The sequence below is a fragment of the Ovis aries genome, chromosome 22 (assembly GCF_016772045.2).
Source record: "Ovis aries strain OAR_USU_Benz2616 breed Rambouillet chromosome 22, ARS-UI_Ramb_v3.0, whole genome shotgun sequence".
Taxonomy (NCBI): Eukaryota; Metazoa; Chordata; class Mammalia; order Artiodactyla; family Bovidae; genus Ovis; species Ovis aries.
This window is the reverse complement of record NC_056075.1, coordinates 39454389-39467258: the sequence shown is the minus strand read 5'-3', so window position 1 is coordinate 39467258 and position 12870 is coordinate 39454389. Positions and strand designations below refer to the sequence as shown.

The window sequence follows — 12870 nt, the reverse complement described above, 5'->3', positions numbered from 1 at the left end:
TTTTCCCTACAAAATGCAAATATAATTTCCTCATAAGGAATAACTTCAAAGTTCATTTACTGTTTTGATAAAGGCAGTTGAAGATGACTTTGTGGAGATGCGCAAGAATGATCCTCAGAGCATCACTGCCGACGATCTCCACCAGTTACTCATCGTAGCTCGGTGAGTCAGTCCCTGTCCACTGTTGCCTGTTCAGCGACTTGTGGCTAACTCTCCTTATTTAGGATAACTGAGGCAGACTTACAAAAATGGAAATGAACTGTTCCCTTCTAAAAACCCCTTTGTGAAATGGCTCACGGAGGGGGAATTACTTTTGTCCAGAGATCACTTCAGTGGACAAGGCATGCTCCTTGTTCTCCTCTCAAAGGGAAGAAAGTGAAAATATTAGTCACGCAGTTGTGTCCGACTCTTTGCAACCCTGTGGACTGTAGCCCGCCAGGCTCCTCTATCCATGGAATTCTCCAGTCAAGAATACTGGAGTGGGTAGCCACTCACTTCTCCAGAGGATCTTCCTGACCCCCGGATCGAACCCCAGTCTCCCGCACTGTAGGCAGATTCTTTACCATCTAGGCCACCAGGGAAGCCCCACTCAGAGGGAATCACCCTCCAAGTCTGACTCTGAAAGGATTCCTCTGTAGAAGTCTTAATTTGGCTGTTGAGCTGGGTAGCTACCAGATGGTCTTGTCTCCCACAACATTTTTTTAAAAACTTCTAAACCAATTTTTTTTTTAAGGCCTTTTTCTAGGTCTAGAGTCTAATTTGTTTCTGTATTGCAAACCAGGTTTCTGTCTCTCAGTGCCGGTCAGACAACGCTGTCAAGAGAACGATGGCTAAGAGCCAAGCAGCTGGAGTCTTTAAGAAGAGCCAGGCTTCAACAGCAGAAATGTGTCAATGGAAATGAACTTTAAAGGTCTGATATCTATAAAGAGTAATGGGCAAATTCTAGCCACATTATTGTAAAATTCAAATATCATTTATATCACATTGTTTTGTAGATAATTTATATCAAAGGAACTGATGACTTTTCCTGAAATCAAGCCTGGTAACATCTAAAGTTTATATAATATTCAGTAAGGGCTTTTACCTTACTGATTTTATGGAGCTTTTGAATTTTGTTTTATAATTATATAAATTAGTAACAATGTACAAAAATGTATTTGATATTAAAAATTTAATATTGATAATGTTGCTGATATACCATTTCCTTAGTTTCCTTAGCTTCAGCTAAGTCATAGGCCAGACTCTGTTGAAATAAGAAATGTGAGCATCATTTGAAGAAAACTGTTACAATTCCAAAGTCAAAGGAATTGTTCACTTCAGATTTTTGTCTCTCCAATGAACAGTGGGTCTGAATATGTATAGTGGTCCAAGTTTGGGGAATGGAGCATACTTGCCATTAATTCATATATGTAGTATCATTTCCCAGACATTGGACCACCTCTTTTTTCCATTTATTTAATAGTTGTTAACAACATGCAAAGCAAGTCTTTAAATGGCAGTGGTTCCCAGACTTTTGGGTTTCATGGACCAGTAATATTTCCACAAAAATTGTGGGGGATTGAGAGTTGCCAATTTATTTTGCCAAGTAATCTGAAAGAAGTCACTGTATTATCACCTTTTTTTCCCCCATAAAAGAACAGTCTCAGAACAAGAAGAGAGTCCTTTAAATGGAATAAATGTAGCTTTTTTGGAAGGAAAAAAAAACCCCCCGCTATATTGTCCTTATTTTTCTCATTTCACTCCAGTGCATTTGGGAACCACTGTTTATGGGATTCACTTAAAGGGAATGCTGCCTGTCCTGTGAAGCTGTTTTGCCCAAAGAGGAAGAGAATAAAATAATTTAACTTTTTAAAAAATGCCTTCTTCAGAAAAAAAATTAGTTTTTATTCTTTTCCTAATAAATGTCATTTAGTTGCTTTGATGATTACCTTGCATTTTGAACTTATGTTTATCCATTAGTTCCAGATGTATTAGATCAACTAACATTATCTGCTAGTCCAAGAATGCCCTGATAAAATTTATGTAGGTAGGTTATCACCAAAGTACAGCTTTAACAAATTTTTAAAGGAACAAAAATATTATCCTTAGCTAGAAAGCAAATTGATACAGCATAGTAGTATAACTGGCATCGAGAATCTTTGGAAAGGTTAGAACATTACTTTTTTACACTACCACTGGTTACATATAAAAATTAGTTTCTTCAGTCAGTAAGGTAGAAATGTTAGAGATCAGTTAAATGATTACTTAAATTTGGCATCCCCCTGGCCCCGAGGCCTAAACTAAGAAAACAGGGTCAGCCTTGAGAATGGAGCAATCTACTATGCCTCATGAACTGAAGTGGAAATTACTAGTTCTTTAACTTTTCCTAAACTCAAATCTATTTTTATAAACTAATGTAAATAATCTGTTTATACTTAGAATTCTAACTGGTTTTCATTTTTATAACTGGTAGACTAGACTTTCCTTTAACTTTTAGAAATAAAACAAAGGCTCAGCTGGATTTGTGAGAATAAACTTCAACAGAGTAGATTAGTTACTGTGTGTTTACTGTGCCAATGTGGATTGTAATTTACCAAAGAGAAGTACATAATTTGCCTGGTCTTACAGAAAAGTTCCCTTGAAAGGAAAACCCTCTTTCAAATAAATAAAACTTACCAAATTACTAGTACTTTGGGCTGTTTTTCATGAATTATGAGACTCACCCCATGTGATCTTCTGTGTGGAAAATCATTACCAGAGATAAACTTCAGTATGAGATGATACAGCATGGTGTCCCTCCTCTGAGGGCCCACTCAGGTAAGAGATTGGTACTCTGGGCTTCAGAAGTCCTTTTCTCCATGGGGACAATTTGGTGATCTAATGCAATAGTAACCCGATTTGAAATACTGGGAAAATGAATAGGCATCTGTATTACCCTCACTGGATTTAAACATCACCTCTTTCATTTTAGTTTTCAAAAATCTCTGTGGAATTAATTTCCTTGGAGCTTAAAATACATTTTTATCACCTGACCTTATTTTCTCTCATGTTGTAGGACACTTAATAGTTTCAAAAAAAGATGGTAAGGAGTACATGTTCAGTTTTGATGTTTAGTTTTTAAAATCATAACACTTTAAGAATGAAGTATTTGGAAAGGCTGGGACCAAGAGTTTCAGTTATAGCTAACTTACTAAGCTCTGCTTCTGAATTCTTCAGTCTGACTTAAATCCTTATCTTCAATGTTATTCAAGTAATTCTCATACACATTGTCACTTTAAATTATGACATTTTATTTTAAATAGTCACATCTGACACTTCAAAAAAAGATACCACTAATAAATAACAAAAGTGGAAATACTTATCAAAGTTATAGCAGACATAATGTTTAGCTGAGAATCACTTCAACAGAGTAAGGCTCTAAAGATAACAGGCAAACCAATACTTGTTTGGAATAAGATGTGCAACTTTCTTACTGTATGGGCTTACAGACAAGGCCCTGGTTCCACGTGGTCGACGTTACAGTCGTGCGTCAGGCTAAAATTTTCAGCAGTTTTGAGAGCCTATACAAGATACTATGGACTGCACCTTGCAAAGTTACAACTGGAAAACTTCTTTCAAGCTTTACTAGTATCCAATGTGTATATTTTTAACATTTCTGAAGAGAGAACAAAATTAATAGGTGCTGGTAATCACATTTGATATCTCAGGTTTCATGGCAGACAGGTCTTAATGCTCTTAGACTTTGGGGTGTAAAAGGTAGGTATATCTTAAATTTATTTAAGTAGAATTTGGGGAAAGTTAGGATCAAATGGGCATACATTCCTTGATTCCAGTGCCATTAGCCCTAACTCTGTAGGGAATGGTTAAGCCATCAAAAATTAAACCAATAGTTTTTACATTAAAATGTTTCTCCACACTAGTCACTAAACTAAGAATTTAACTTGTAGAGGTTAACACACAGAAATGAGCTGACAGAACAGTAACAATTATGAACAATGCTACTCATCTAAAGATCCATGTCCACTCTTTGAGTCTACTTCATACATTCTACTACCCACCCACCCCACTCCAAAAGTTTTCATATTATTATGTCCCAAAGTAATCTATTCCTGAATTACTTGTGAAGAGACAAACTGCTCTGTAGTGTATAAGCTACTTAGGTCCTATTCTAGGATGATGCACTTCCATTGTCCTAGCTCTCAAATTTGGAAATCTGCTCAGGTTCAGTCTTTTAAAACCTTTCCAAATTAACGTAATTAGAATTTGTGATCCCTAGATCTGTGTCACACACTCTGTGACACCTTTTTTTGAGGGGGTTAAATAAAAGCCACAGGATTCTATGTGACTAAAAACTAAATCTGAATTATTCGTGTCTGGCATTGTGTAAACATATTTTTAAGTTCATTTTGCTGGACTTCATTAACTACTTCAGGATCTGCAGGGCTCTTCTGAACCTTTGCCACTGCAAAGTTTATCCCCTGGGTTAACCCAGCCTGGGTAATGTTAGCAACCTGGACCATAGAACTTCGAATCTTTGCAAAAGGAGAGACTGCTCTGCTGCTACAGCTCTCTGAAGGAGAAGGAGTTACATGAAGCCCTCTCTCAAGTTCAAGCGTGCCAGATTCAGAGCCGGGGGTCTTCTGAGATACAACTGAATGCACTGGTTCAACTGACAAAAACTGTGGGCCTGCTTCAGGAAAAGACACGTCTAATTGACAAGGTCGAGAAGGTAGCTGTTCCGTCGATTCAAACTGAGTTTCTTCACTAGAAACTTGATTGGTCATTTGATTTCCTTCCTCACTAGCCTGCTGAGAAACAGGGCTGGTTTCTGATGGCTGGGTCATTTTGTTTTGTGCATCTTGAACAAATCTGTGGCAGTAAATATCCACAGGCTTAGCAAAGCCAGTCAATGTGTTTATGTTGTCAGCAGAAGGACTTTTCTTCAAAGAAGATTCGTGGCCTTTTCCAAGCCCACTGTCATGAGCAATAGTAACCTCTGAAGGAACATGAATGCTGATATCAGTGCTGCTAATAGACTGGGATCGACTGCCTAACCGAGGTGCTGAAGCAATAATACCACAACTAGCAAGAACATAGTCTATTGGCCCTACATTCTCTAAAGAGTTAGTTAGCTGCCTGTCTTCATCAGACTTGGAATTTGTAAGAAATTCATCAGAGTGATACGAGTCATTATCTGAAGAGATTTCCCCTTCTGACTCTGCCTGGGCTTTATTTTCCATCACACTTGTGTTTTCCATGGTTTCAAGACTACTATCTGATTTCCAAAGGTTTACTTTTAAGTTCGGTTTTAGGAAGTTAACTTTCATTTCAGGTTTTGTGAAGCTTCCTAGCTTTCGTAGATTGCCAATGTTTACATTGGATTTGGTCTGTTTCACTTTTTGATTTAGAGATGAAAATTTGCTCATTAAAAATTTTTTTCCCTGGGCCAGAGAGCCTTGGTTTTGAGATCTGATGCCAATGATGTCTTCATGAGGTTTACTGCTCTTCCTACAGATTAGAAAAGAAAAAAGTTAATTTCCCATGGAATCCAATATGACAGTTCCAATTATTAATGTAAGTGAAAACTCAAGTTGACCTCAATTCCTTGAAAGTAGCATACTGCTTAATGACAAATCTAGATAACTCCTTTGACTTGATGCTAGAGCATTAATGTCCAATACAAACATGTGGGCTAAATACAATTTTATATACAAAAATGTGTCATTTCAACACATAATTAGTATTAAGAGATGATTGATCAGATATCTTCATCTTTCTCAAACTTAAGTCTTTGAAACAACCAATGAACAAGTATTTTATATATAACAGGGCAGCAGAAGCCTTTGTTAAGTGACACTGATGAGTCACCTGCAGGCATTGAGAGGTAAGAGGTGCCACGCTATGTGACTTTAACCCCAGGTCCAGCAAGCAGGCCACAGACATCTCCTGAGTGAGCGGTCTTCTCTCTCAAGCCGCCCACATGGGGTATTGAAGAACCACCCCGGAGGAATACTACCTCCACAGTATCTTTATCCCACCTCCTGAAGCCCTTCACAGTAATTAGATGAGTTATGTTCTCTTGGACCAGACCTTTTGTCTTTACAACTCATCATCACTTGTGATGGCACGCTTCCTTCAACTGTTCTCCCTGGCATTCAGAGAGGAGGGGAGGCAGGGAAGCCTAATGGAAGCCTTAACCTCTGTTTTTGCATTATTCTGAGAATCTGTTTCCCCAAAAACCTCACACCCCAAAATTCGAACTATTCACATTTCAAAACAGCCATATGTGGTGACTCACTACAATCTGGGGGAGCACAGATCCACTACATCCACGATCTAAACCACCAGCAAAGGAGACACTGACTATAAATGGATATTTACAGCATTTTAACTAAAGCTGGTCTATACACATTGCACTTTGGTTGAATTCAGGCAGAGAAGAGGGGAAGGAGCTCCATTTCCTTATGCTTCCTGTGGGTTATCTGAATTTATTTGAGAAGACTTGGGACATTTAACATAAATAATTTGTGTTTTCTCCTTAGCCAGCCCTCCGGGTTGCTAAAAATGAGAAAAAAGGCAGTCCTATTTACCGCACATCTCAGTACACATGTTCAACACTTGGTCATACAGGATCACTGGTCATGAGAATATTTCATAAAAATTATGTTAAAAGAGTTATTGAATACAGTACTGCTTTTTTTAAAAGCTACTGAAATAATTATTTCTAACAGAAGACTGAAAATTTTTATCTAGATGACCAGATGGTCCTCCTTTCTAGTGGAATTTGGACTTTAAAACCTGCTTATTAGATGGAAAAACCCCAAATTTAAAATATAAAATAATTTATAGGCTTTCTTTTCCCAAATTAAACCTAGTGTTTAAAATATACTGGCTGGTTATTTTCTCTAAAACGTTATTTAAATTTGAATGCTCCCTCTCAGGAGTTTTAAAACATCATCACTTGTGGCCATAATTTAAACAAAATTATTACTTTTTGATCCATTATGATATGATCCTTCCCCCTCTAAATTAATCAACACAGTATTATAATGTGAATTCTCTTCTTTTTGCAGATACTTTAAAAGAAGTAAAACTTTAATTTTCTCTGTAGAATAAAGACACTTCTGTGCAAAGTGGTATACTTACCTCTCAAGCTTTTTCTCTATTATAGGTACATCTAATCCCATGGCTTGCTTGGTGATCTGCAGCATCTCCGCAATGCACTGAAGGGTATCTGAAACCCAAATGTAACTGCTTGCCACTTTAGCAAAAACATTTAAAAACTAGCAGTTCTAACTCAGAACTCAAAATGGGATTTTTAATCTTATAATAAAAGCTTGTTATAATTTACAAAAACATACTACTTCACTCCCCTAATTCAAAATGTTCTAAAATGTTAACAGAAAACTAAATGAACAACAAAAGAACCATATCAATTGGAATTAAAAGTTTATTCGGAAACTCTAATCTGTCCAAACACTGTGCCAGATGCTGAGACAACAGGCATGAACAAGACAGGCGTTGTTCCTATTACCCATGAGACGCGTATATAGTACGAAAAGCCATCACACTCAAATGCCCAAGCACACTGAGAATTCCCATAATATATTTCCTTGCCCAAACTATCTAATCAATTTGTGTCCCTGCACTGCCGGGAACAAAGTTGCTATTTCAAGATCTCAAATCACAAAGGTATTTTTCCTGATCACTCACTTGTATAATGGTATGTGCCTCCCGAGCTGCACTTGGGCTTATAAAAGCAGATAAGCTGTAACTGAATACTTTCACCTCTCTTACCTTTCCCATCCTCTTCTGGGTTGCGCATTACAGCTCTCAGTGTGTGGAAATAGCCACTTGCTTCTTTATATCTGTAGTGCAGTCGCATGCAGGAGAACTTTGGCTTACCAAAAAGAGTGGGTTCAGGACCTAACGACCCAAATGAATATATGTTAATCCTTCACATAACATTATTTTTCTTCTGTATCTTCAAAATACTGAGATTTTGATATTATCCAAAATACTTCAAAATATTGATTCATCAATCATTTAGCACTTTTTTTCATCTGAATAAGCACACACGCTTATGATGACTTGGTCTAATAAGACTATAAATAAAAATTCTTCCGTCTCAAATATTTAAACTTTCTAGACCCCAAGCTTAATCTTCACAGGACAAGTAATGAAAGAAACAATGACTATATCCACCACTCATCTCTAAAATATAGAATGGAATCTTAAGAAATGGACTACTTAGACTACTCCTTTCTGATTCCAGTAAGATGTTATTATACCAGTTGCTTAAATAACAACCCACTCTTGGAAGAAACAGTATTTGCTTTCTAGGACCTGGTTAATATCTTAAAAATTTACCTATTTCTATTTTTTCCAGGTCTTCAAGACTTAGTCGTTGATACTGGTTTACTTTGTCAACTTCATCATCATAACTAGACAAAGGGAAAGGGGGTAAGAAGAGGATTAAAATCAAAAGCATATTTGGCTGGTCAGCTGAGGCATAATAGCAAGAACCATTATGCAGGGAAAGTCTTCCACAACACAATACATTCTGGGGTAAAGAGTTAAATATTTTAAAAACTAGATGAAATTTTATATATATATATATAGTTCAATAGCTAAATGAAAATCAGTTTATAGATCTTACACTAAAGGAAATTACAAAGGAAAATTAAATTCAGTTTTACAAAAGCTCTTACAAAAACTAAACCAACAAGCCTAAAACTTAACCTAAAAGGAAAGCAAAACACATCCTGAAGCTACGTATTCCTGATTTGGCAGATAAATCTGATACCCAAAAATAAAAATGATCAATGCCAATAGGCACCTTTTGGCCAAGGACTGAAAAATGACAGTTCATACCAGACCAAAAAGAAAGTGACTGTGTATTTGAAAGAAATAATTCTGGTTAAGGCTATGAGGAAGTTCTTGCATTTATGCTAGTAGCATTGTTAACTGGGTGTCATTTCTAAGGCATAGACACTCGTAACTCATCATATCCTTATAATCAGAGAAGTGCATGTGTACACATGCACAATTATCTGCACACAGCTGTCTCACTCCTCATAGCAAAAAAGATAAGTATGTTAATGCCTAACAATGGGGAAACATTTAACTATGGTATCGTAATAAAAAATCATGGTATATGGTCAATTACAATAAAAATATGTAGAATACATCATAACATGAGATCTACAGGAGATACTATCAAATACTCGAACACTTATAAAAATACAGATTATAAATAACACTAAAATCACATCTTCAAATTGATAAAAGAGTGATGTAACAATTATGTAAGATAAAGGGGTTCAGTGAAATTTCTTGAAATATATAGCAAAACTAGATTCTTAACTTGTGTTACAGAATCTAAAAAGGATATTTACTCACATTAAAAGAGTAAAAGCTTTAAATCAATAAGCAACTTACTAGGCCACGTAGTATGCAGAGTTAGAAAGCAGTAACAGCACATCCACATCTCTGTGAGTAGCATCAATGAGGCTAAACAAACATGACACAAGGAATTAAATATTTTCATCTACATTTTTTCTATAGCAGATCCCCTTATGATAAAAGATTGGTGGGGGCTAGGGTGGGGAGAAAAAATCAAGTAATCAATGAGTCCTACTTCTGAAGTTAAATGTACACAGTCTATCCATTTGGAGATTAAAAGAAACAAAACCAAACCAGGAACATAGGAAGGTGGGGTAGGAGGAAAGGACTGGAGCTGAGGAGAAGCCAAGGAGAAGGGAGGGTTCAGGGAAAATAGGATAATGGCACATGGGGAGGAGAGGGAACTGCATGATGGTGGAGGGGGGTAAGGATTGTCAAGAAAGGAAAATAGCAGGCTGAGAAAAGAAATTACCTAGATCATCTCACATGACCTAATCTTCAAGTTACACTGCACGTTTACCGTATGTTTATACTCATGCAGAATGTATCCTTTGAAAGACTTACGTAAATATAACATTTATGTGCAAAAATGGAACCAAGCCCAAACTATTTTGCCTTTTTTAAACTACAGATTAATTTACACAGCTTTTAGAGAATGAGTAAACATTTCCTTATTCTAAGTCCACTTTGCTGTATTTTATCTCCACTCTAAAGTCAAATATCAGTGTAAGGGTTAGAAACCGAGTACTGATGAACCATTAAACCAAATACTTTTTTTAAAAAGGTCAACTTATGAAATCCAAAAATACTCAACAGGTAGCATGGGCAGAATCTGAACTCAACCTTTTAATCAAATATTCATCTACTATTAAAACAGCTTTCCAATCAAAAGATGAAAGTTAATCTGCACACTTACATTGGTTCTCAAAATTCCACTGATGGAGCAGATATTTCTATCTTAGAATAGAAATACCTTAGAATTTCACAGCTATTGGCAAAAACTGACCAAATGCTACTGAAAAACAAATGGAAAACAATAGGGGGAAAAATGACTAGTAGATGGAATTTAAGTAAAGTCACGTACATAATCTGCCTAAGAATGAGGTCATTGTTTAACAGGTACTGCAGAGAAAATTTCACCAAGATCTTAAATTGCAGTATTTTACATCAGGGGCATCTTGTTGCACCATAACTGGAACAATTTTAATCTAAAATAACAAACTGACCTCAATTTTCATCAAAAACATGCCTCCAAATACAACTAATTAGATTGAAGAAATCAGAACCCAATTAATACACAGATTGATCCAAAATACGAGCAATAACTAACCAACCAACCAACTGGAAAGAAAACCATCTATTCTACAATCTTGGCAGCCTCACCGAGATAACGTAGACGAACACCGTAACATACAATTTAGTTTTGCGCATTGGAGCTTACCTGCGCTCTTACAACTGTCGCTTGAGCCAAGCCATAAAAATTACGTCACGACACGTAGTTTAATATGAAAAAAATTTCTACACCTACTAAGTAGTGCTACTTTATCATAGCTTCTATTTTGACACGAATATTTACATTGGTCAAACACGATCTCAAGTCAAAAGCATTACGTCTAGAAAGAAAAAGCACTTGGCACGTCACAGGCAATGGAGAAAGAAGTTAGCCCTCCCCCCACCCGCAGTTTTACTTAAGTATAAGCTGCAGTGAATACTTAATTTCCCTCCCCACCACCCTCTGCCCCACTTAAACAGAAATAAACAAAACCTAACCCCCATTTAAAAAAAAAAAAAGACACACAGACGAAAGAAAACCCCTTTTGGTGCACCCCTGCCCTCGGCTGCAGCTCGGAGGGAAGGGCTGCGCTACTCGTTTTTCTCTTCCCGCCAGTCAGGCATGCCCTCCTTCCACACGATGAACACAAACACCGCCAGCACCACATGCAGCCCCACCACCGCGACAATGGTGGCGTAAAAGCCACTGTCATCGGGGGACATTAACAGGAGGCTTTGGAAGAGCAGCAATTTGCAGGAAAAATACAACCCCACAGGAACTTTAACCATCAGTCCTGCAAAAAGGAGAAAAATCTTGAAAGTGGTCGCCAGGCTGCCGCCTTCGGGCTTGGGCTCGGCCGCGTTGCCGGCGGCATTGCCTGTGGCATTCGCCTGCCGCTGAGCGGTTGGAGGAGGCCGGTGAGAGCGCGGCATCTGGTCGGTCAGTCAGTCCGTCAGTCCGTCCGTCAAGTAGTCGAAGCTCAGTCAGAGCCACCTGTGCCAGACCTCACGCCTGCAGCCACTGCGGCAACTGCAGCGCGGCCGCGCCAAGTCCCGCCCCCAAACACGGCGCACTTCCGCCGCCCACGCTCGCCGCGGTGCGCGCCCAGTGCGCAGGCGCAGCCCGTCCAGCACCGCCCACGTCCAGAGGAGGGTGCGGCCCCTGAGCCCAGAGGGAAGCTGAGGTAGGCTCCGGCCCCCGCCGGGGTCTGGGGAGAGTGCATGCAAAAACACCTTGCTGAAGAGCCGTCCCTCCTGCCCAGAGAGCCACTGGCGGGGGCCCGCGGCACGGTGACTAAGCGCCTCCCCGCACTGCCGCGCGCCTCGTGAGTCCACTAGTACGAGTACCAGTAGTCAGCTGCTCTCGGTGTAAGAAAAAGCGAGAACGAGTTGGACCAAATAAAGAGTGGGCAGATGCTGAAGGGCACCTGGACGGCCCCCCGATTTCCTGTCACATTAAATATTCCTCCTTCAGCCACAAGTGCACCACCCGGCGCTTATGGGCTGTCACTCGAGTCAGCTCTCCCTGCGGCAGCAGTGGCCACGGGACAACCAGGAGGTCTGATCTGTGTACGCCAGCGGCTGTCTGCGGGGAATTAACTGAGCTGTGCTCGGGGGTTTAACATAAAAAGGCCCGAGGGTGGGCTTCAGGTGGCTGGACAGTTCCAACTGGAGCCCTGGGAGATAAAGGAAAAGGGAAGGGCAGCCATTCTTGCTGCCTGCGCAGGACCAAGCATTTGTAAATGGCTTGCCGTAACTTTTTCTGCCATATGTTTAAAATTAAACAGGACCATAACTGCAGTGAAGTCAGTGAGGCGCTGGTTTCTGGCACAAAATTTATGGGGGTGCCAAAAAACCTGACATCAACGAAAGTTTTTAATGCAGTATTTTTAAAAAATCAAAATTAATGCAAACATACGATGATAAACAAAACATCCGACATTTCAAATAAAGATAGGATCCGACTCTGCAACCTGTCCAACACTGTCTCGCTTGCCTCACCCTAATCCCAGCTCCGTTCCTATAAAGTTTTATTGACAAAAACATGTGGCCCAACTCAACAACAACAAAACAACCCAGTTTTTTAAATGAGCAAAGGATTTGAATAGACATTTTTCTGAGGAAGACATACAAATATCCAACAAACCCAAGAAAAAATCTTCAACATCATTTGTCATGAGGGAAATGCAAATCAAAACCGCAATGTGACAGTAC

General features: G+C 38.9%; 2 protein-coding genes across 6 annotated transcripts in view; one reads left to right on the top strand and one right to left on the bottom strand.

The window, feature by feature from the left end:
* MCMBP (minichromosome maintenance complex binding protein) overlaps positions 1-2668 on the top strand; it is a 38055-nt gene extending 35387 nt beyond the window's left edge. For all 3 annotated transcript variants that reach the window (XM_012103025.4, XM_027960309.2, XM_042238513.1), the window contains 2 exons: positions 74-162; positions 782-2668. In XM_012103025.4, coding sequence (XP_011958415.2) covers positions 74-162; positions 782-908 — 216 coding nt within the window. In that variant the 3' untranslated portion in view covers positions 909-2668. The remainder of the gene's footprint in view (positions 1-73; positions 163-781) is intronic.
* A 580-nt stretch (positions 2669-3248) lies between these two features.
* The window catches only part of INPP5F (inositol polyphosphate-5-phosphatase F), a 91977-nt gene continuing 82355 nt past the window's right edge, over positions 3249-12870 (bottom strand). For all 3 annotated transcript variants that reach the window (XM_027960308.3, XM_042238508.2, XM_042238509.1), the window contains 5 exons: positions 9421-9492; positions 8350-8423; positions 7777-7905; positions 7126-7213; positions 3249-5487 (listed from right to left, as the gene is read on the bottom strand). In XM_027960308.3, coding sequence (XP_027816109.2) covers positions 4332-5487; positions 7126-7213; positions 7777-7905; positions 8350-8423; positions 9421-9492 — 1519 coding nt within the window. In that variant the 3' untranslated portion in view covers positions 3249-4331. The remainder of the gene's footprint in view (positions 5488-7125; positions 7214-7776; positions 7906-8349; positions 8424-9420; positions 9493-12870) is intronic.